At 39.7% G+C, this 24,213-nt stretch overlaps 1 protein-coding gene and 1 long non-coding RNA gene across 3 annotated transcripts in view; one reads left to right on the forward strand and one right to left on the reverse strand.

Annotated features, from left to right (window-relative positions):
* LOC129645527 (cytidine monophosphate-N-acetylneuraminic acid hydroxylase) overlaps positions 1-24,213 on the reverse strand; it is a 59,057-nt gene that overhangs the window by 23,543 nt on the left and 11,301 nt on the right. For both annotated transcript variants that reach the window (XM_055570800.1, XM_055570799.1), the window contains exons 2-9: positions 22,078-22,176; positions 21,634-21,837; positions 17,684-17,775; positions 9,994-10,103; positions 7,602-7,792; positions 3,876-4,023; positions 3,466-3,547; positions 2,570-2,707 (exon numbers count right to left, since the gene is read on the reverse strand). In XM_055570800.1, the coding sequence (XP_055426775.1) occupies positions 2,570-2,707; positions 3,466-3,547; positions 3,876-4,023; positions 7,602-7,792; positions 9,994-10,103; positions 17,684-17,775; positions 21,634-21,837; positions 22,078-22,085 (973 nt within the window). In that variant the 5' untranslated portion in view covers positions 22,086-22,176. The remainder of the gene's footprint in view (positions 1-2,569; positions 2,708-3,465; positions 3,548-3,875; positions 4,024-7,601; positions 7,793-9,993; positions 10,104-17,683; positions 17,776-21,633; positions 21,838-22,077; positions 22,177-24,213) is intronic.
* On the forward strand, positions 7,610-8,924 carry LOC129645528 (uncharacterized). Its single transcript, XR_008711425.1, has 3 exons — positions 7,610-7,783; positions 8,458-8,592; positions 8,734-8,924. It is a non-coding gene; the product is annotated as an uncharacterized LOC129645528 (long non-coding RNA).

A 24,213-nucleotide genomic window follows, 5' to 3' on the forward strand; every position in this document is an offset into this window, starting at 1 on the left:
TCCTGAACTAGCCAAAGACACTGAACCCTCTCCTTGTTTATGGCAATTCATGTGGACCTAGCTGAATACACAGGGTGGCACGTATAGTTGTACCTTGCATGTATGTACGTTTTAAGAGCACTGTAATTCTTGTATTGCTTAATGCTCTTCTAACATGGAAATGGCTTTGCTATCTGGGTGGATTATAAATGCAAAGCACGTTTGTTACACCCTGGGGGTGTGCAGTGGTCAAGGGTCTGGATGTTGGAGTCAGTTAAGACTTAGGGTCAAAACGCAGCTCCACTACTTAAATTCTTTATGTTTGTTTTCTCCTCTGTGAAATGGAATCGTGATACCTACCTCACAGCTTGTTCATTTGCTCATTCATTCATTTGCTCAATATTTATTGAGCACCTACTATGAGCCCACATGGTTCAAGGCATGGAGAATATAATGATGAACAAGAAAAAGCAGTTCCTTGCTCTCATGGAGCAGTCATTCTAGTGAAAGATGCAAATAATAAATAAGTAAATAAGTTTATTTCAAATAGTGATGAACTAGGAAGGAGGTAAAATAGGACCATGGGATAGAGAGTGGCTGGGGTGAGGAGGTGGGTATTAGACAGGGCAGTTAGTGGAGATGACATTGGAGTCATAGAATACAGACAAACATGGAAGAGGTATTGGCCACTGTGTGGAGGTCAGGGGTAAGAGCACTTCAGGCAGTGGAAACAGCACATGCAAAGACCAGGGCATGGATGTGCTTGGTGTATCGAGTCTAAGGAACAAAAAGCAAGCCAGTATGGGCTGACATTGGTCAAGCAATGGGGATACAGACAGTAAAGGAAGTTGAGAATTTAGGCAGGGCCCAGAGCATGTGGGATACTGTGTCAGGAAACTGCTCCTCCTGCTACTGCTATGAACATCTGTTGAACACAGACAAGGAGACAGAAAAAAAAAAATTATCCATAAGCTATACCTGATCACTATTAACATTTAATTATTAATGTTCTGGTATATTCCAGACCTTCTTAAATATATGTGCACATGCAAACACACACATACACATACTCACATAAGAATGACATTCTGGGACTTCCCTGGTGGCTCAGTGGTAAAGAATCCTCCTGCTAATGCAGGGGACACAGGTTTGATCCCTGGTCCAGGAAGATCCCACATGCTGTGGAGCAACTAAGTCTGTGCACCATAACTACCGAGCCAGCACTCTAGAGCCCAAGAGCTACAACTACTGAGCCAAAGCACCGCAACTACTGAAGTCCCCATGCCTAGAGCCCATGCTCTGCAATAGGAGAGGCCACCACAATGAGAAGCCCATGCACCGAAACTAGAGAGTAGCCCCAACTCACAGCAACTAGAGAAAGGCCACGCACAGCAACGAAGACAGTACAGCCAAAAATCAAATAAATAAATCTTTAAAAAAAGGATGGAATTCTGCTAGCTACCTTTAGTAGGTATATGTTGCCTCCCCAGTCACATTGTTAACCCACTAAGGACAGCACCTCCCCTCTTTGTCTCACATGGTGACACATTCTGGGAAGCAATGAATACAGACTTAAGAGAAGAAAGGAAGGAACTGTACAAGGCTTTCTTCATAGTGCAAGTAGGGCATTTCTGCCACATCATTAAACAGGGATCGCTTATAAAACATATGCATTTATTAAGTGAACATATATTAAGCACTTTCAATGCTAGTACTGAGCAAAAGTGTGAACAAAATGTACCAATTACACACCCTCCCCCATCCCAAACCTAGCACTACACTTAGACCCAGAGCAGAAGTGCTTCTTCCTTGGATTGCACATTTTTTCTAGCTTTGAGATAAAACTGATGTGTAATTTTACATAAGTTTAAAGTACACACCACGGGGATTTCATTGCATGCATGCATGCCTAATGATTACCACAATAAGGTTAGCTTATTATCTCCATCACCTCGTTACCATTTTCCATGTGTTAGAACACATAAGATCTGCTCTTTTAGCAACTTTCAAGTACAGAGCACAATGGTGTTAACTGTAGTCACTATGCTGTACATCACACCCCCAGAACATATTCACCTTATAACTGGAAGTTTATACTCTTTGACCACTATTTACCTATTTTCCCTGCTCCCCAGACCCCCCATAACCCCATACTTTAGAGGGGCTTCCTTTGCCCCATCCCTCCCAGTATGAGCATTCCACCAAACCAAGGGCATATGCCTACCTCAAGGTGCCCACACTCTATTCTGAACCTCATACCAAGAGCATTTAAGCCTGGATTACCAATGTCAGACTCTTCCTGTTCTGCTCTATGGTCTACATCAGGAATCCAATTGATCCAAATGATTCTTTTTCTTGACTTATCCTGAGATGCTCCCTAATCCCCTTAGTGTTTCTTTCATGCCCCATCAGCACACTTTGAGCCGGGAACTTTAGTCTGTAATCTGTGATTTGCAAGTCTGGTTTCCCAGGAAGATTGTAAGCTTCTTGCTGGGAAGACACATGTTTTAGTTATCTTTGTATTGATTTGCAAAGCATTTAGCAAAGTGCCATGCCTGCTCCCTGGCATCACTTTGAAATAAAGTATTACCAGTAAACTTTCCACCACTGAAAGTCATCGGAAAGCCTGATGCTCCTCCAGCAAAATCACTCATCATTAAATCAACCTTCATAGGCAGCCTTCCTCCATTGGGTCTGGTGCAATCCACTGTATTGAGTATCTTATGACCTGTGGAAAAATTACGCAGCATAAATACTCAAGGTGAAATCTTGAACACCATAGTTTGAAATCCTAGGCCAACAAAATCAAACTCCTCCTGACTGATTTGGTTGGTTCTGGATGAGGATAATAATCTTGATTTCCTTCAAGATCACAGACAGACTACTTTCCTTAGCCAACTATCTTCAGATGTTGAGCTCAAATGATGCGGGGCGGGGTGGTGGGGGGGAATAACCAAATCAACACAAATCTCTCAACCTTTTGGAAATTCTATTTAATGACTGTTGGGGTAAAGCCATCTCTTCTCACATGAAAAGCAGAAGTGTATGATTACATTACATTATAATATATGTCAATATGAAAGTAAAACACTTAATAAAGACAGTTTTGAAGATGTTCAGTTCAGTTAAGTTCAGTTGCTCAGTCGTGTCCGACTCTTTGCGATCCCATGAATTGCAGCACACCAGGCCTCCCTGTCCATCACCTATAGGGGTAATATAGAGTATCTCTTCCCTTATGAAAAAAATCGTTGCACCTGTCACCACACAGAGTATGTTACTGCTAATTTTTTCTCTGAGTGACAGATTTTCTGAGATTATCTCAGTGACAGTCCATTTTCCTAGGACAGGGATAGAACATACTATATCTTATGGAAAATGAAGATGGAAGAAGAAGATGAAGATAGGATGGAACTTTGGATAGCTATCATTATCCTTCCTACCAAGAGTATGTTTCATTTTTCATTGCTGATGAAAATAAGAGAATACCTTTGTATTCCACGATAATGCAAGTGTCCATTTCAGGATGAATGCCATCCATCAAGATCATGAATCGGAGATTTTTGTCTACCTGGAATTTAACAATAAAACCAACCACTGTTTATGTCAGTTTGGCTTTTTGTTCAATATTTGAGTAAATGATCATCTCTTCTGGAAAGAAATCCCTTTTATTCAGAATTGGATTTATTATCCAGTAAACTCATGCCATTGATTTATGGAGAGAAAAGCCACCTTTTATTTTAGCCCAAATAGAGATTTATACAGTAATACATACTTACATAGTACTACATATGGAAAAAGTAAGCCATTGTTTCTTCAGTATTAAAGCAACTACCTCACTTAAAATTTACCCCCAGAAAATATAACTGAAAAGTGTGGAAAAAACACTGATATCTGACCTGTTGCCATATTCCAAATGGCACTACATTGATATTAGTCAACTGGACACCACTCTGATTCAGATTCCAAAATACAGGTCTTTCTGTTTTTCCAACATAAATGGGGATATCTGGTCTTCTCCCAGCAAGCTTCTTCAGTGTGGGGTAACTAGGATCAGAAAGATGGGAAGTTTGAAAGGTGAAAAAACTGGATCATCTAGTATCAGAGACAGTTTGCCCCTCACACCAACATGTTGACCAAGAAGCAAGGAACGGAAAAACCAGACCCTCCCAAGTCCAAAAAACAGGGTTTTCCCTCAAGGTTGACTGTAACAATGAGGGGAATTTCCTAGCAGATTCCTCTTTATTGGGTAAACATATCATATACCACAGCATGTACATCAAACCAGGAGTGCAAATTCCATTTTCCATACTGATGCTGCTTTGAGCAAGGGTAGTTCTAACAGAAGGTACAAAGTGGAAAACTTCTGCTGAAGAGGTTTCTGGTAGGTGAAGGTCTCCAGAATCTTCATTTTTTCTCACCTCTCAACCAGCAGCTCCCAATAAAAGAAAGGTCTTGGTCAGAAAATGAGGAGAACCTGTGAATTGCCTGTCATTATGGGTGCTTTTTCAACGGTCAACAGATTGATAGCCACATGGTGGCATGTAGAATGAATGATTTGTCCTTAAGGAGAGTCAGTTACCAGCTAGGCAAGACAGTAAAATTTAGTGTAGAAGAAAATAACATTCACCATTTGGAGTAATTCCAACTCAGTATACAATTAACCATCCGAGCACTTTTGAACATCTTCACAGATTGTCAACTCTCATTTCTGAGTATTCATTACATCAAAGGATTATATGCTAATGTGGGGTGTGGCAAAACATGAATAATAAACAAAAGGCTGTTTAGGTAACTCTTATATATCAATCATGGTCTTAGGCATTTTCACTAGTATTTTATTTATGGTATTTTATTTCTTCTCACCAAAAAAAAAGAAAAAAGCTCTATGTTTTCATTTGTTTTTAATAAATGAGAACACATACTCAGAAATATATGGTTAACAAATAGTAAATTGGTATTCAAATTCAGGTTTTATGATCCTAAACTTAGTGCTTTTTCTACTAGAAGGCAATTTCCACTTAAATGAATATGCTGTCTGGCTTAAGAATCAGACTTGTGCATAGAGTATAATATCAGGTGAAATAAGATATTTAATAATAAGAAAAGCATAAACAAAATCAGCATATCAGCACTTATTAACTATATTTAATAACTACTCATTAACTAATATTCAAGTTCCAGACCTATATTAAATAAGTAGAATCTGGAGGGGAAAAAACCAGTATGTTTTCTTCTTTAAAAGCAAAGGCTTCAAAAAATCAAGGATTCTTTGAATAAGTCTTCAATCTCTGGGTTAACCACTTAAATCTACTTTAAGGGACTTTGGGAGTTAGGATAGGTTATTCTAAAATCAATGTTTATTGCTTTGTGATTTTTAAATTGTTGAAAATTCTCACTGGCATCTATAAATATTATTCATTATGATACTCATGTGTGCTGCTGCTAAGTGGTTTCAGTTGTATCCTTCTTTTTGTGACCCTATGGACTGTGCCTGCCAGGCTTTTCTGTCCATGGGATTCTCCAAGCAAGAATACTGGAGTTGGCTGCCATGCCCTCCTCCAGGGGGTTTTCCAGACCCAGAGATCGAAACCGCATCTCTTACATCACCTACATTGGGAGGCAGGTACTTTATCACTAGCACCATCTGGAAAGCCCAATACTCATGTATTTACATGACAAATCACATTTGTTTGACTAAAGACTGTTTTCTACAGCCCAGTACACTGGGCTTTCCCCCTTGCTTCTCCCTTGGTAGCTCAGATGGTAAAAAGTGCAGGCGACCGGGGTTTGATCCCTGGGAAGATCCCCTGGAGTAGGAAATAGCAAACTACTCCAGGATTCTTGCCTGGAAAATTCCATGAACAGAGGAGCCTGCTGGGCTACAGTCCATGGGGTCACAGAGTCTGACACAACTGAGCAACTGACACACAGGACCATGGACATCTTTTAACATGTACTATAAAGCAATCACTTAGTTTATGTGATACTGTTTTCTCTATACCACCTGCATAAAATTAGTTCCACATGGTGTTCTTACATAATGCATGAACCCAGAACTTTCATAATTCTGCAGTTGTACATCTTTGGTTCCAGAAGCTTGCATGGATCAAAGGTATCATGCAGTCCATAGCAGATTTTTAATCTTAGCACAATATCCCAGTGGGTGATGTTCAGTTTTTGTGTATTGCAGGTAATTTGTTACTAAAGCAGCTAACTACTTAAGCTTTTAGTTTCCTTCAAGAGGAGAGAGAGAACATATTCATGCCTTAGAGATCTCATATGCTTTCAATATACTTTCAATAGAAAAATCAAGGGGCCGGTCAACCAGCAAACATACTTCCCCTCATCATGGACATTTCTATCAAAGAGTCTCCTTCATGTGAACTTTGTCACCTAAAGTCACAGCAAAGAAAAATAAGGTGAAATTGCTTCATGTTAGAACAAGTGGGCAGGACTATATGTTTACATCAGCACCCTAGAAGCTGTGACACAAACTTCTAAATAAGGATGAAGAAGGAGGACCTTGAAATGAAACCAGGGGTTGGAAATCTGACCCCATCTCTTTTGGCAACCGTTCATTTGCAAATGGCTGTGGTTTTATAAATTCAAGCTTCTCTTTTCCCTTCCTGTTGATGATTATAAATTCAAGCTCCTGTTTCTCCTTCCTGTTGATGACCTGGGTCAAAGAAGTTTCAGTTCCTATCCTTAGCATCACACAGCTGTGGTTTTAGTAAAGGATGAAGTGGACTCAGGGTTCAAAAGGTGGGAGCTCATTGTTGTTGAAATGCTATGAATCAAGAGTTGGCAAACCACAGCAACCTGCTGCTATAATCTATGAATGCCTTTTACCTTTTTAAATGGTTGAGAAGGAAATCAAAAGGACAATCCTATCTGGTGATCCATGAAAACTTTATGATATTCACATGTCATTGTCCATAAATCAGATTTATTAGAAGACAATCAGGCTGACTGAAGACCATTTACGGCTGCTCTTGTACTACCACAGCTGAACTAAGTCACTGTAACACCAACCATATGGCTTGTAAAACTGAGAAGAGTTACACCTGTGTACTGGTTCCTGCCATAAAAGTTGAACTGAAAAAGGGAGTCAACATTGATGATCCTTAAACCTAGACTTTTACCAAGTAGCCTGAGGGTGGGAAGTGAGAGCGTGGAGAGTTATTAACTCCTGTCTTACTCCCACAATGGCCCCTTTTGCATTTGTAATGGTATAAAGCATGAAAATATCTTCCCTCATAGCTCAGTCGGTAAAAAATCTGCCTGCAAGGCAGGAGACCTGGGTTGGATTCCTGGGTCCTGGAGAAAGAAATGGCAACCCATTCCAGATTCTTGCGTGGAGAATCCCACCAACAGAGGAGCTTGACAGGCTAGAGTCCATGGGGTCGCAAGAGTCGGACACGACTTAGTGAGTAAACCACCAAAGCATGAAAACACTTTAAACATTATGCTACACAAACATACGCATTTATCCAAGTTAGTTCTCTTCTCACCAGCCCCACTGAATCGGCCTCAAATTGATCAGAGATCACAAAAGAACCTGAAAACCAGTGATGCCGTTACTGCAGCATTTCCTTCAGAGTTCAGTGCTCAGACTTCATTACCTCAGGTGGTCTGAATGCATGTGACTGATGTAAATTAGGTCCGCTTGGCACAGCCTCTCCAGCCAATCAGATGGAGGCTCATGTAGTAACCACCATCCTCGGGCAAAAGCAGGACCCATTAACCAAGGGTCAAACACCATCCTCTTGTCCCCCAGCTTGAGGTCCATGCAGGCATGAGTAAGGTATGTTATCTGTCAGAAGACAGTGAGAATCAGATTACTGAGTCATCGTCAGTCAGCAACAATGAACTGGGCTGGTTAGTGGACAAGTCACATTGGAGAACTTTGCTCCTGAGCATGTTCAGTGAGGTGGGGACCTTTATATAGAAAACAACTCCTGGTACACGTCACTGCTTTGTTAGGAAAGAAATACTTGTGGTGGATTTCAGGTGTCAAACCAATTGATTCATCCAGCTCTACTCTATCTAAATTAGCTCCTAAATGCTTATTTACAGTCTGCACTGCAGAATATCTTTTGCCATCAGTCCTTCAAAGCACAATTTACAAGGAAAGGCCATTAGAGATGTGATGGTAGATACTTAGGGATTTAAATGCCAGACTGGCTGGAAATAGCCACTGAATGAATGATGAATGATTCTTGGTGGGTTTGAGGCAGGAGACAGGTGGGCCCTGGCTGGGCAGCTGGAGTCTGTCCCCTGTGGACAGATATTCCAAGACAAAGATAATAGGAGGAAGGAGGAGAAACTGAGCCCTGTCCAGATAAGAGGTAAAAAGACCACATATTCTTCATTCTTAAGGTCAAGGAGACCTTCCAACTACATGCGCAGAGAGGCTACTCAGAGGTCAAATAGGGAGGGGACACCACCACGTAGTAAGTGATGTGAACCTTCCCATAGGCCTCCTCACTAGAATCCACCTTGGCTAAGACATGCAGGTGCACACATGGGAGGACCCTGAGATGAACCAAACACGACTCAGAACCCGGCAAAGCAAGACGACTGGCCAAAGGAAACCCCAAAGAAATGCCCCATGTAAGTGATTTAAACTACCACAAAGGCATGACTCTTTCTCTCTGAGCCCTCTATCTATTCACATGTACATCTTTCCTCCTAATAAATACTTTATCTGTTTCACTATTTTCCATCTCTTTGTTGAAATTTATTTCTACAAAGCAGACAAACCAGGGCCACTGGCCCTCGTGGTCCAGTGGCTAGGATTCGGCATTCTCACTGCTGCAGCCTGACTTCAATCTCTGGTCGGGGAACTGAGATCCTTCTTCGAGCTGCTGCAGGTGGAGGACACACGACATGGGGCTGGCATAGCCATGCAGCCTGGAGAAACAGGCTTGTGAGACTTTTCTCTTCTAACTTACCTGCTACTCGCTCAGGGAGTCAGGGTCCTCTGAGAATGGCTATAAACAATGACTTAGAAACTGGCACAGACTCGAGGATTCTAAATTAGTGCTTCACTCCCTTCCTATGATCCGGCACACCCATCGGATAAAGGAAAACACCCAGCAGCAGAGGGGGCAGGGTAGAAACTCCAGGGTGAGAGGCCAAAAGCGAGGGTAAAGGAGAGGTCAACAAATCAAATTCAGGTGATTATGCCTGTTCTGGATAGGGTCCCTTTTGCTTCCTCAGAAAAGTAACAGCCCATTTCCACAAGCTTCCCAGATACATCAGAAAAAATCATTTTGGATTGTTTAATTCTCTCAAACTACCAAAGCATTTTCTCTGGAGGAAACTCTTTTAAAGGTAGGAAGTGCACAAGGTTTGTAAAGATCTCAGGGCAACATGCAGAGATAAGACAACTGGTCGTATCATCTGACAGTGATTTGGAATCAAGGGAAATTTCTGAATTTCTTCCATAGTTTTGCATGACTCTCCTTTGGGACCTCTGCTAAAAGTTTTTCTGCTTTGTTTTTTTTTTTTTCCTGGATATATTTCCTTGTGCTGCTGCTGCTGCTGCTAAGTTGCTTCAGTCATGTCTGACTCTGTGCGACCCCACAGACGGCAGCCCACCAGGCTTCTCTGTCCCTGGGATTCTCCAGGCAAGAGTACTGGAGTGGGTTGCCATTTCCTTCTCCAATGCATGAAAGTGAAAAGTGAAAGTGAAATCACTCAGTCGTGCCCAACTCTTAGCAACCCCATGGACTGCAGCCTACCAGGCTCCTCCATCCATGGGATTTGCCAGGCAAGAGTACTGGAGTGGGTTGCCATTGCCTTTTCCGATATTACCTTGTAATCCCTGCCAAATTCTGGGTGTTTCTAAAAAATTTGCTCAAGAGTTCAGGATAACTATACTATTAGTCCTAAGTAGCCACATCCAAGAATATTCAAGGTAATATAATATATATATATGTGTGTGTGTGTGTGTGTGTATCTTAGTTTTATTTTTATTTTTAAGATAATTATAATTTAATGTTTCCTTACCTGAACTTCCCCAAAAGCCAAATCTTCAGGAGATCTGGGCTCTGAATCCCAGGGGTTAGGAGGATTCAGTTCTAGAAGCAAAAGTTCATTTTCTTCACTCTCTTCCACAACTAGAACCAAAGGGGAACAAATTTGAATTAATAACAACAACAAAATTATGTTTAAAAAGCATCACTGAAATAGAAGTGTATGGCTCAGATACTCAGAGTACAAAAATCAAAGGAAATCAGAAACAAAAAGCAATGCTAATTTAGGTCAAGCAATATCTACTGAGATGAGGGCTGAAGACTGACACCCATTCATTTCTTTTTTTCATACTACATTTATGGAGCTGATGGAATTTCAGGCATGTCAGGGATGTTTTATGTCTTAAGCTGAGTGCTGGGCACATGGTGGTTTATTATTTTTATATCTTTTAAATACTGTTTAAGAATTTAATAGAAGCACATTAATTAGCATTTTCCTAATAAGAATTATCAACTTATTTAATAGCAAAACACAACTGGCTTTCTTAATAAAATCAGAAATACACGAAGGACATTTAATATCACCACTATTATTAAACTGTGTCCTTGAAAATGCAAGCAATACAATAAAGACACATTTTATTATTATTTTCAGGCTATATCATTGCTGGGAAACAGTGTCACGAAATAGAAAGAGTGCTGGATTTGGAAACATTAGGGTGGGGATTGTGAGTGAGATGCTTATTATCAACATCCTGGGCTGCAGTTTCCTGATCATAAAATAGAGTTATGACACATACTTCATAGAGTTGTTGTAGACAGTAAACAATATAAGAGATCCAACAGTGTCTAGCACTATGCCTGGCACAAAGAAAGCATTTAATCAATAATAATATTATTATAGCAATTCTTTTATCTTTCAAGAATGAAGAGTTAAAGAGAAAGCTCAGTATTGACAAGACTATATACTATTAATAACAAATATCAACTCAAAAGTATAAAGTATTATGGTAGATTCTCAGAAAACTGCATTGATACCCACTCGTAAAGATTTTCCTTCTTTAGAATTGTTCTCTCTTAAGAAAAGCAGGAAAAGAAATATGTGTGCTCAGTTGCTCAGTCATGTCTAACTCTTTGTGACCCCATGAACTGTAGCCCACCACGCTCCTGTGTCCATGGGATTTTCTAGGCAAGAATACTGGAGTGGATCGCTACTTCCTACTCCAGGGGACCTTCCCAACCCAGGGATTGAACCCATGTTTCCTGCATCTCCTGCATTGGGAGGTGGATTCTTTACCACTATTGCAACCTGGGAAACCCTAGTTATTAAGTAACAGTTATTAAACAGCTTTAATATTCTAAGAGAGGGTGAAAAAGGAAGGGCTATCTAACAACGGTGCTGTGCAACTGGTTATTTAAGTATTCTAGTTTATTATCTAGTTTATTAAAGACACAATGAGAAGCTTCCAAGTGGCTAAAAATAGAATATCAAAGGGAGGACTTCTAAATTTAATAGCAATGGAAATAATTCCAGTGGAAAATCTGAATATATACAAATGTAAGATGAAAAAGTTCTACCACCAATGAAAACTGGCAAACATGTTTGGAAAATATATTAGCATTATACTTGAGAAACAAGCTTAATTTAAAACAACAGTGATGCTATTTTTTGATTCAAATGAGAAAAGTCTGAAAAACTAAGAATGCCTCAAGCTGGTAAAATATGAGGAGAAAGGAAAGCTTATTAACTAGTTAGTAGGAACAAAAACTGGGTCATTCTAAAAAATGGACTGTAATGCAATACATACTAAAGAATGGATGAATGAATAATGGACTCATTTATTCATTTAGGACCTCAAGTAAAGAGGACGAGGTTAACCGTATTTTTTAGTTCATGACACATTATACTCAGTTCAGGCAAAGCTACTTATTTATTTACTTATTCCCTTTATCTGTTTCTCATTGTTATTTCTCTCTCCTCTCCTACAGGATTATCATTTAAATGCTCATGCAAAGTATGCATTATATTTTATGTGTGCATTTTAATTCATATAAATGGTACTGGGTCTCCAGTCTGTTTCTTACTCTTTTTCACTCAATATTCTGTTTTTAAGATTCTTTCATGTTGCCACGTGTACATCTAGTCCACTTTCTCTAACTGTAACTTAGTATTCTGTGGTTCACCACAGTTTACTGATTTATCCTCCTTGACTCCATCACCACAAGATTTCTCCGGTGCATACACAGAAGCGAGACTGTTGGATCACGGTGTATGGTCCATAAACCTCCTCTGACTAGTCACTGTTGGATTATTCTCTAGCATAGCTGCACCGGCCACATCTCCGCCACATGCATGAAGATTTTTATATCTTTATATCTCTGACAACATTTGGCAGTTCCTTGGTTTATTTTTACAAATAAAAAAACCCTACAGTAACATCTCATTGCTTTGGTTAGCAGTTTTCCGATAATTAACGAATTTAAGCATATTTTCATATGCTTATTTACCTTTGGGGATTCATCTGTAAAATGCTAGTTGATATCCGTTCTTCATTTTTGTATTGAGCTTCCTATCCTTTCTTGTCAATTTGCTTTACTTAAGAGAATGGAAACCCACTCCAGTATTCTTGCCTGGGAAATCCTCTGGACAGAGGAGCCTGGGGGGTTACAGTCCATGGGGTCACAAAGAATCGGACAGGACTGAGTGACTAACCCCTTTCGCTTTCTTCTTATATGCTAGAACATATTCTCCTGTTGGTTGTAAATATTGAAAAATAATCACCCAAACTATTATATGTCTTTGTCGTGTCCTCCATTTAGCAGAAATCTTCAGTACTGATGAATTCATATTTACCAGGGTTTTGTGTGTGTGTGTAGGCGGGGGATTGCCTTTTGAGCTGTACTTTTGAAATGCTGTTTGTCAGGAAGTCACCAATCTCTAGGTCACAAAGATATTCTATACTTCTTCCATTACTTTTACGGTCTTACCTTTCTCATTTAGGGTATTAGTCCCTGTGGAGCCCATCTTTACGTTAAGGTGTACAAAATGTTAAATATGGGTAAATACATTAATTGGGTGTATGTGTGAAAGTCGCTCAGTCATGTCCAACTCTTTGCAACCCCATGACTGTAGCCCATTAGGCTCCTCTGTCCATGGAATTCTCCAGGCAATATGCTAGAGTGGGTTGCCATTTCCTTCTCCAGGGGATCTCCCTGATCCAGGGATCAAACCCGGGTCTCCCACATTGCAGGCAGACTCTTTACTGTCTGAGCCACCAGGGAAGCTCCCCCCAAAATAATTACTCATACCCTTTTGCCAGTAATGCAACTATCTTACAAAAATAACTCCAAAAACAGAGAAGTTCTTAAGCATAAAGATCACAGTTTTGGTTTTGAAGGCAAAAAAAAAAAAAAAAAAATCTGTGAACAGCATAAATGTAAACAGCAGAGAACTGGCTAAATAAATTAATATTTAATGTAAGCATACTTAAAAGTATGTATATACAGAATCTGACATATTAACAAGACAAAAACAGGATATAAAAATAATAGAGTTAATTATAATTAGTTATAAAAGTATGCCTAAAAAAATGACTGAAGATGGAGCTAGATTGAAAATCAACAAAGAAACAGAAGACTTGAACAACACTATAAACCAACCAGACCCAACAGATAACACTCCCCCCAAATACAGAATACACATTCTTATCAGGTACATGTGAAATATCTCCACGAATCAGTACAAACCATATGTTAGGCCATAAAACAAATGTCAATAAATTTAAAAGTTTCAAGTCATATAAAGTATGTTCCCTGACCACAATGAAATGAATTTAGATACCAATAAGAGAAGAAAGTTGGAAAATTCAGAAATATGTAGAAACAAACAATATACTTCTAAATACAAATGGTTTAAAGAAGAAAATCACAAGAGAAGTTAGAAAATACTTTGAGACAAATAAAAATGAAAATATGACATGCTGAAACTTATGGAATGCAGCTAAAACAGTATAGTGCATACAATGAAATTTATACCAGTACACATCTGTAATTAAAAAGATCTCAAGTAAAAAACCTAACCTTCCATCTCATTAAATTAGAAAAAGAGGCATAAACTAAACCCAAAACAAACAAAAGAAAGGAAATATTTAAAAGAGTTAAAATGAACAGAATTGATACTAGAAAAATAAGAAAAAATGAAAACAGGAATATGCTCTTTGAAAAGATTAACAAAATTTTCAAACCTTCAGCTAGACTAATAAAAGAGAGAAAGGGCTCAAATTACTAAAATCAAGAATGAAAAAGGGGATGTTACTATCAACTTTACAGAATAAAAAAGAATACAAGGAAATATTATGATTATTATACATCAACGAATTGATAACCCAGATGGAATGAGAAATTCTTTGGAAGAAACAAATTAACAAAACTGATGAGAAGAAATAGAATATCTGAGAAGACCCATAACAAATAACAGATTTAATTAGTAAACAAAAACCTTCACAAACATTAGTCTAAGCCTAGATAGCTTCACTGGTGAATCTGACCTAATGACTAAAGAAGAACCAACACCAATACTTCACAAACTCTTCCAATAAATAGAAGAGGAGGGAACACTTCCTAACTTACTTTATGAGGGCAATCTTATTACCCTGATCCCAGGACCAGACAAAGACATCTCACAAAAGGAAAACTACAGACCAATGTTCCTGACAAATTTTGTTGTTGTTTAGCTGCTCAGCCGTGTCTGACTCTGTGACCCCACGGACTGCAGCCCGCCGGGCTCCTCTTTCCTGCCTAGGAAAGAATATGGGAATAGGTTGCCATTTCCTACTCCAGGTGGTCTTCCTGACCCAGGGATCAAACACGTGTCTCCTGCATTGGCAGGCAGATTATTTACCATTGAGTCATCTGGGTGGGAGTCCTTACAAACATAGGCATAAAAATCCTTAACCAAATATTAGCAAATACAGTTTAGCAATATAAAAAAGAATTGTAGCCATGACTAAGTGGGGTTTATGCCAGCTTGGTTCAATACAGAAAAAACCACAGAGGCATAAAATAGATTATTGATTGCCAGGGGCTGAAGAAGAGGGGAATGGGAGTGACTGCTAATAGTTATAAGGTTTCTTTTGGTGATGATGAGAATGTTCTGGAATTAGAGAGTGGTGGTAATGGCTCAATATATGAAAATATTAAAAACCATTGAGCTGCATACTCTAAAAGGGTGAATTTTATAGTACATGAATTATATCTCAATTAAAAAAAGGAGGAGAAGGCTGGGGAGAGAGAGGAAGGGGACCTCGGTGACAACTGGAAGAAAAGATACCTAAATAGAGGTTGTCTTGAGGTGATGGGAGTTTAGGTGAGCATCTTCTTCCTTCTACTTTCCTGACTTCTACCTTTTTAATGATGATCATATCCCGTGAAAGAGGACGGCTTGGTCTCATGTGAACTGAGATTATTCAGTTTTATGATTATTATAAATAACAATTGTTTGTGGTAGGGAATCACTACAGCATTGGTAGCACTGGACTGAAAAGTGGACTCGGTTAAAATTTTCCACTCTCTCCGCATTTCCTCCCTGGGGCAAAAGCTGAAAACTTCAGTGCGTCTTGTTACCACCTGCCCTCCACTGGCCTGCTGTCACCTCTGGCCAGAAACCCTCTACATCAGTTTCCACATTCGGTCTATGTTCCATTTGATCAACTTTCTGCTGAGTGGGAAATCCCTTCCTCTTGCTCCAAAGGTCCAAGTCACAGGGGAGATATGTGGATTATTTAAGACGTACATAAAAAAAAAAAGTCTTTTTTTTTAATTGGAGTATAATTGCTTTACAATGTCATTCTAGTTTCTGCTGTACAATGAAGTAAATCAGCTAGAGGGATATATATACACACATATATCTGTTACTATATATATACATCTCCCCTCCCTCTTGGACCTCCTTCCCACCCCACCTCCAATCCACCCTTCTAGGTCATTGCAGAGCATCAAGCTGAGCTCCCTGTGCTAAAGAGCAGCTTCCCACTAGCTGTCTATTCCAAAAGACTTAGAGGTTTTGTAAAAGCCCTTAAGCAGCTATAAATTTCTGGGTTACATACTCATTAAGTTGATAGTCTATTGTCCTCTAACTTACACAGTTTAATAGTTTCAACCTTTGCTTCTAACCTGTTTTCTGCCAAATGAATTTAAGAGTATTTGTATAGTGCCTGTTACTAGCTTCTGTTAACAAGCAGTCTGCAGGTTTCCTAAGCTAGCTCAACAGACATGGAGTGGAGCTTACTGGCAAAAGAAGCTAGAGGTCCAGGCATCCTTTTGAGGGATGGGGGAGGATGCACTTGCCGTCAAAGGAATTAGCAACTTACCCCAGAATAAGCTGCTGTCACATCTCTTTGGGGGTGATTGGGAAAGGACATGCACTTCAGTGACACCTCTGCTCTAGGAACTGGGAGAACGCCTTGGCAGGCCATACCCTTCTTTAAAAAATGATTAAATGATTAATGGAGTTGGTCTCACCAAGACATCTGGACAACAGTGGCCCTAGTATCCTATCCCACGTACAATAATTTGAGCCTGAAAAAGATGTTGAGCTGGTGTAAACGCAGTTTCCAGTCTGGAGGTCCAGGCAGGAAGCCCTCCATTTAGCTCCCTTCACAGATAACCAGTGTTAAGACTGCCCTCATCCACACTGCTTATGCATATATATTTCTCATAATTGTGTCATACTATATGTAACATTTATAATCTGCTTTTTTGCTTTATCTATCAAAATCTCTATTTTAATTCCTTCAATAGTATCACTTTTAAGACACAGTGGAATTATTTTTAATGTTTTGATTGTTTTCAATTTTTCTCTTTAGATAATATTGCTATGATGAACATTTTCATACCTATATCTTTTGACACATCAAGGATTATCAAGACCTTAGGACACAGCCTCGGATGTGGAATTGCTGGGTCAAAGGGATGCATATTTTTCAGTGTGTTAGGAAACTCAGTGGAGAGTTTTAAGCAGGGGAATGACATGAATTAATTTTGATTTTTAAAATATCAGCCTTGTATACCTGAAGGGCTCCCCTGGTGGCTCAGACAGTAAAGAATCCACCTGCAATGAAGAAGACCTGGGTTCGATCTCTGAGCTGGGAAGATCCCCTGGAGGAGGGCATGCAACCCACTCCAGTATTCTTGTATAAAGAATTCCATGGACAGAGGAGCCTGGCAGGCTACAGTCCATGGCGTCACAAAGAGTTGGACATGTTTGAGCAACTAAGCACAACACAGCACAGCATACCTGAAACTAACACAACATTGTAAATCAACTCTACTCCAATATAAGATAAATATTAAATTAAAAATATATACCAATCTGGGTGCTATAAGCAGAATGAACTGCAGGAAGCAAGCACAGAAGCAGGGAGTCCAGTCATGCAGACAAAAGATGACTCTTATCCATCTTTGATTCTCTTAATACCCAGGACAACGGTTTACACCTGGCATGATCTCATCAAATGCTTACTGAACAAATGAATGAATGAACCAAGGGACCTTCTGAAGAAATTCTGTTTAGAATTTTCAGCGTTAACTATTTTTAAAAGACTTAATGTCCACAGGTTAAAATCAGAATGTAACCAAAGCTTCAAGTGAAATTGGAAACAAGTTGACAAGAAGGTCCCCAATAATAGTGACAGCAGAAAACATTGATCAATATGGAAGGTATTTACCTAGTTCATCTTGGCAGAAGCTGCCTGGAGGGTTGATATACTTCATGGTGCTCACATCCAACTTCCAGTTGTGTTTTGTGCATCTAACAGACCTGGATGAAAAATTGTCCTTAGGTTTATGAAATGGTGTAAATAAAAATTAATCTTATTGGGCTTACATGCATTACAAACAACTACAGTTGGTTGAACACAAAATTCATGAGAGGAAAACTATTAATAGATAAAGCTCAAATATCCAAGGAAATATAGACTGATCATCAGTAGGTAATTTTAAAAGTGAAGATAGGGCTTCCCTGGTGGTTCAGTGTTAAAGAATCCGTCTGCCAATGCAGGAGACACAAGTTCAATCACGGATCTGGGAAGATCCCACATGCTGAGGAGCAGCTAAGCCTGTGTACTGCAACTATTGAACCTGTGCTCTAGAGCCCAGGAGCCGCAAATACTGAGCCCGTGTGCAGCAACTACTGAAGTCCAAACGCTCTAGAGCCTGTGTTCCACGACAAGAGAAGCCATCACAATGAGAAGCCTGCACAGCAAGAGGGTAGCCCTACTCCCTGCAACGAGAGAAAGCTGCTCAGCAACCAAGACCCAGCATTAAAAAATAATAACAAATAAATTATTTTAAAAATTGTTTAAAAAACAGTGAAGATAAATGGCACATCACAAAATAATACATATTAGAGATCAACAGAGCCATCAGAATAAAGTCACCTTTAGGGATAGCTCTCATAAAAAAGCTAAGTTGGTTAAGAGCCAAGTGAGGCCAATATGAGGATAGAATGTAGGGATAAAGACAAATCTATGATTTATGATCACTCTACAAACCTTGGTCCCTATTATAGTGTACCAAACCTAAGTTCAACTCGAATTAGTTTAAGATTTCAGAGCATGGTTGCCAAAATACAGGATGGCAGTTAAATATGAATTTCAGATAAATAACAATTTAAAAATATGTCTCACACAATATTTGACATACACTGGAAATTCCTCATTTATCTGCAATGTAATTGAGTGTTCTGCATTTTTATTTGCTAATTCTGGCGACCCTGTTTCAGAATGACAGCTAGATTGCAGCAAAGTAGGAGGCTTAGTGATTTCTTTTCCATTTCTTATCAAACTGTGAAGGGGTTATGGTGATAGAAAATGAGGTATAAACGTTCCATTTCCTCTCTACCTTGGTGGTGGTTTTGTAGCAGTTAAAGATTTAAAAAGAAAAAAACCACAAATGTCTCAAATCAGAAACATCAGATTTCTTAAACTAACTGTCTATTTTAACTTCTATATCGGTAAATTACACGAATTTTCCCAAGCTTCATTATATCAAGAATTTTTCATGCCCTTTTCTAGTAACAAGGCAAAAAAATGTATTCCATGCTTCAATTTAAGGAGGATTATTCTGTAACATCTACTCTCTCATCAATGAGTAGCCAACAGCCTTTCAAAATTTGAGGACATTCCAAATCCAACTATTCAGCATGCAGGTCAATAAATGGGAAGCATGGCAGGGTCTTAACTGTCATGGGCAGCAGGCAGACAGGAGGAAGGTGACAGCTCCAGGCACTAAGAGGTTGTGAAAAGCTATTAAATTTGAGAAATGAGAACCACAGCTTATGAGAGTTGCTGATCTTGGTTATGTGTGAAGAAGAAAAACGGCTGAGGTAGGGAGGGTAGAGGAGGTAGCTCATTACTCTTAAGTGTCTCCTTGTAGAGAGATTCCTCAGGCGGACTGCTGCACAGAGCACCTGGGGAGAAGCAATCAAATTTGGAGCAATGGATGCGGGACTACAGGGTGTGAGTTACTCTGAGGATGGACTTGACAGTGCCAGCTCCAGGTTAGCCTGACAACAGTAGGGTGAAACGAGGATCAACCACCCCAAAGGCTTTGCATGGAGGAGAGAAAGGCCAGTCTGGGGCAAAGTGATCACTCTGTTAGGATAATCAAGCCAGATTCAAGAACAAGCTGAATTCCTATAAATAATCTCATTCCTAAGCTGTACCAGAAGCTCAAGACAGAGTAATAATCGTAAAGGTAATTGACGTGTATTGAGTGCCTATCGTATGACAGATATTGTTTTGAGTGTTTTTTTTGTGTTGGAAATCACTTAATCCTCTGAGCAGCCAGACAGAACAGGTAATACTCTCATTTTCACTCTATAAAGGAGAAGACCAAGGTCCAGAAAGGCTAAGAAACTTGTCCATGTTCACAGGGCTGATAAGTGGTAAGGCCAGGTTTCTGAAGAGGGCAGATTGTGATGAAAGATCATGCTGCTAATCACAAAGCTACACTCCCTCCAATGGCTGGCTACGTGAGCTCCATGGTGAAAGCCCATTGAGGAGAGAGGAAAAGCAAAGGCCCCAAACCGCAACAGTCAGAAGACCTCAAGGTCCCAGAGTGCCCACAGAAGCTCACTAGTGACAGAACAAGCCATGGCTGAGGTTTCCCTGGGCTAAATCCACTGAGAAGATGGAAGGGACTCAAAGCAGGGCTGTCAGCAAAGAACCATGAGGGTCTCCGAGAGTAGAGTTGCTGCTCAAAGTATATCCCATACAATACTTGGAACCTATCTATGCTAAAAATATATTCATTGTTTACCTGAAATGTAGATTTCTGTTTGCCTTCTGTTTGCCTAATCTAGCAATCCCATCAGAGGAGCCAAACAGGAGACAGGTGTCAACACTGTTTCAGTCCTGAAACTAAGAATGTAGTGAAGCAAATCTGTATGCAGGTGTAAGAATATTCTAGACTTGGGTAATGGTCATCTATACAATTCTAGCAGGGAGCTCTTAGACAATTACCCAGCTCCTCTGAATCCACCTGCACGAAACCGCCCACAGATGACCTGAGAAATCAAATCAACAACAGTAGAAGACAAGTCTGATGTGAGAGTGGCTAAAAAGCACCCAGGTCAAGTCAGGCTGAAAAGAAGCTTGGAAAAGTGGGGTCAGCCACTCATTCATTGCCAGTGTTGAGCATCAGGCTGACAGAGCATCCCCTCTCCACTACCTTCCCTGTCTCTGCCAGGGTGTGCTGCTATCTCTTCGACTGTCACTGAAAACAAGACAAAGCAAAACAAAAATCCACAGCAATCCTGCCCTGGTATTGTCCCTGAACTGGAGAGGGAGGTCATCTATATGTAGTCTTAATCAACGGATGGAGGAGGAGGGGTAGCAGCACCAGTTTTCCAAGAAATGATCAGAAGCGCCTCTGTTCAGAGCAGGTACAGTTGGGGCTCTGCCATGTGGGGTTTTTAATCACTGCAAGGTGGTCAGGGAAAGTCTATCTGCTCCCCAGCAGAGTTTGGACTAGGGCCTGCTCCATTCATACTTCTGGGAGAGCAGGAAAGGAAACTCCAAAGAGGCTTGAGTCTTGGAACATAAAAGCTATCACGCACACTCAACCCTTCACTCACATACACAGACCCACATACCTTAGAAATGTCACTGTTTATCAAGCTAGGAATCCATTTGCAATTAGAGTTCTTGAGAGAGAATGGGAAATTAAGTCAAGGTCAGAATGTTTTGAGATCAGAGAGATAAGTTACAAAGTTGCTAGAAGAAACAATTTGTCAGTTGTTTCACTTGATTTCCACACTTCTGGCCAAATCTAATTATAAGAAGGGTCAGTGGGGGAGGGGGATGATTTGGGAGAATGGCATTAAAACATGTATAATATCATATAAGAAATGAATCACCAGTCCAGGTTCGATGCAGGATACAGGAAGCTTGGGGCTGGTGCACTGGGATGGACCCAAAGGGATGGTATGGGGAGGGAGGTGGGAGGGGGGTTCAGGTTGGGGAACACGTGTACACCCGTGGCAGATGCATGTTGATGTATGGCAAAACCAATACAATATTGTAAAGTAAAAAAAATAAATAAATAAAATAAATAAAAAATAAATAAATAAAAAAAAGAAGGGTCACCAGAGAAAAAGCAGAATGACTCACGGTACCTTCCATCTAAATCCTCGATATCTTTTATGAACAGGCCTCCTTGGTGCTTGCACGTATTCTTGCATGCTCGCAGGAAGCTCTTACTCTTATACAAGATGTAATCTTTGCCAGTGCTCTTATTTCGAACAAAATTGATTCCTTCCTTGAGATTGGCGACTTCAGCAGGGGAGAGACACAAGAGGAGCTCAGCTGTTTGTTCGATGCTGTGAAAAGGCAAACGTTTTGAGAGGAAACAGAGACATTGTCAGGTTTTAAGAGAGAACAGTTTGGCAATGGCAGTCAAAACCTCTTTTTTTTCTTAAGATACTATTTAAGGCCAGCCTTCCAAGTACCTGGGCTGAGTGGCAGCTGACGGTGAACTTTCTCCCCTCCTTTAAATGCCCATCCTACTTGTCGAGGGTTGATTCCCGCCTTCCCAGGAAAGTAATGCCTCCCTCACTTGCCTGCCCATAGTCTGTCGTTGCCTCTCCCTGGGTATTTCAGAAGAATGGCAGCTGTCACTTCAGCTTCTGTGGCTCATTCACTCCCCCTAAGGCAGAAGTCTGCGTGGAGAAAGAGGATGTACACTCAGCTCAGTATTTCTGTTGGTGACGTCTCCTCCTTAAATGAGTTTCTTTCAGAAGCCGAATTCTATAGTTAGCTTCAATAACTGCTCCTCACCTTCACGCTTTCACATCAGGACCTCCTCTCTTTGCCCACCGAGAGTCACTCTTTAGGTTCAAAAGTAACTCAATCACTGCTCCTTGGTTAAAGCTTCCAAGCCCGCCACCCACCCCCAGGTCAAATCTAACGTTTCTTTCTTTTTTTACTTTCTAGAAAACATGAAATTTATTCTTTCTTTTAGGGCATAGCCATCATCTCATATAGATACAAAATTAAAGATGTGATGAGAACTCTTAGGACTTACTCAACAGCTTTCATATATAATATACAGGAGTGTTAGTTATGGGGCTTCCCAGGTGGCGCTAGTGGTAAAGAACCCACCTGCCAATGCAGGAGACATAAGAGATACAGGTTCTACTCCTGGGTCGGGAAGATCCCCCGAGGAGGGCATGGCAACCCACCCCAGTATTCTTGCCTGGAGAATCCCCATGGATGGAAGAGCCTGACAGGCTATAGTCCATAGGGTCACAAAGAGTTGGACATGACTGAAGTGACTTAGCACGCACACACACAATATTAGTTATGTTTATCTGATTGTACATTACATTCCCAGAACTTATCTTACAATTGGAAGTTTGTACCTTTTGCTAACTTTCATTCAGTTCCCCTTCCCTCCACATCCTGCCCCTGATAACTACCAATCTGATCTCTTTTTCTATGAGTTTATTTTTAAAGTATAATTGACCTCTAACAGTTATGTTAGTTCCTGGTACACAATATACTGATTGATATTTCCATACATTTTAAATGATCACTATGATAAGCCTAGCACTGTAAGTCTAGCACTTCTTAACGTGTATTTACTGTAGAACATTATATCCTGGTACCTGTGTACCATCCTACTTACTTGTACATAGATGCTTTTAAAAACACTCTCTCTACTTTTCTCTCCCCACAACTTAGCAGACTGCCTATCTTTAAGAGCTAGCTGAAGACTGAACCAATTGCACCTCATCTGAGTCATTTATAAAAAGCTCCAGCAGAAAATGAAGCATTTAATCTTTCATATTTTTTCAGGGAAACTACAAATGTTACATTTCTCAAATTCCAGTCTTTAAACAAACTCTCTTTATGATGCAACTCTGAATCATAGTGGAATATAATTTTTGTGAAGAGGGACTTCAAAATAACTTAGCATATCCATGGTATGAAATCTGGATGCATGTTTAATTCTATATTCCACCCCAAACCAAAAGTGGTCAAAATTCTTTTCATATCTTAAATTAAAATTGATTTGATTTTCATGTACATTTTTGGCACTTTCATTTCTGGAAGCAAAATCTGCAGATTTCTTAAAGAGGAAATTAAATAATATTATAAAAATACCATAACAGGAAATAACAGAGAAGTTACTTCTAAGTTTCAGCTAATAAGGCAGAATTCTAACTGAGAATTACCCTTCTTCAAAATGGATTCTCATTGTCACTTCTGTCCCAAATTCCTGGTAATTCTGTTCATAGTAGACTTGAAATGTTTCCAAATATATGTTTTAAATGTATTTGATAGAAAGGAATCCATGATAAGCCCCATGAAGTTCTTTTATCTTTATTGTTCTGAGTGCAAATATACAACACAAGTCAAAGCAAATCCTGAGGCAATTTCTGGAATAATCAACCCAAACATGTAAAAAGAAAATCTTTCTAAATATTTTGTTTTACTTGATTGAATGAACCAATTAGCCAAAGTTCTCTGCTAGATAATAAGGGTTTCATCAACTGTATAAGACAAGTTGAACTAACTACACCTTTATTAATTCCTTGAGAACATCTACTGGAATCTAAAGCAAAATTTTAACATGTGCAGTCCTACATACATGGTTTTATATTTCTTCCTTTTTTTTTTTTTTAAAGAATCTACCTCCCTTTGGTTCCTTTTTAAAAAATATTTATTTATTTTGTATTTGGCTGCATCTGGTC

This window comes from Bubalus kerabau, chromosome 3 (genome assembly GCF_029407905.1).
Source record: "Bubalus kerabau isolate K-KA32 ecotype Philippines breed swamp buffalo chromosome 3, PCC_UOA_SB_1v2, whole genome shotgun sequence".
Taxonomy (NCBI): Eukaryota; Metazoa; Chordata; class Mammalia; order Artiodactyla; family Bovidae; genus Bubalus; species Bubalus kerabau.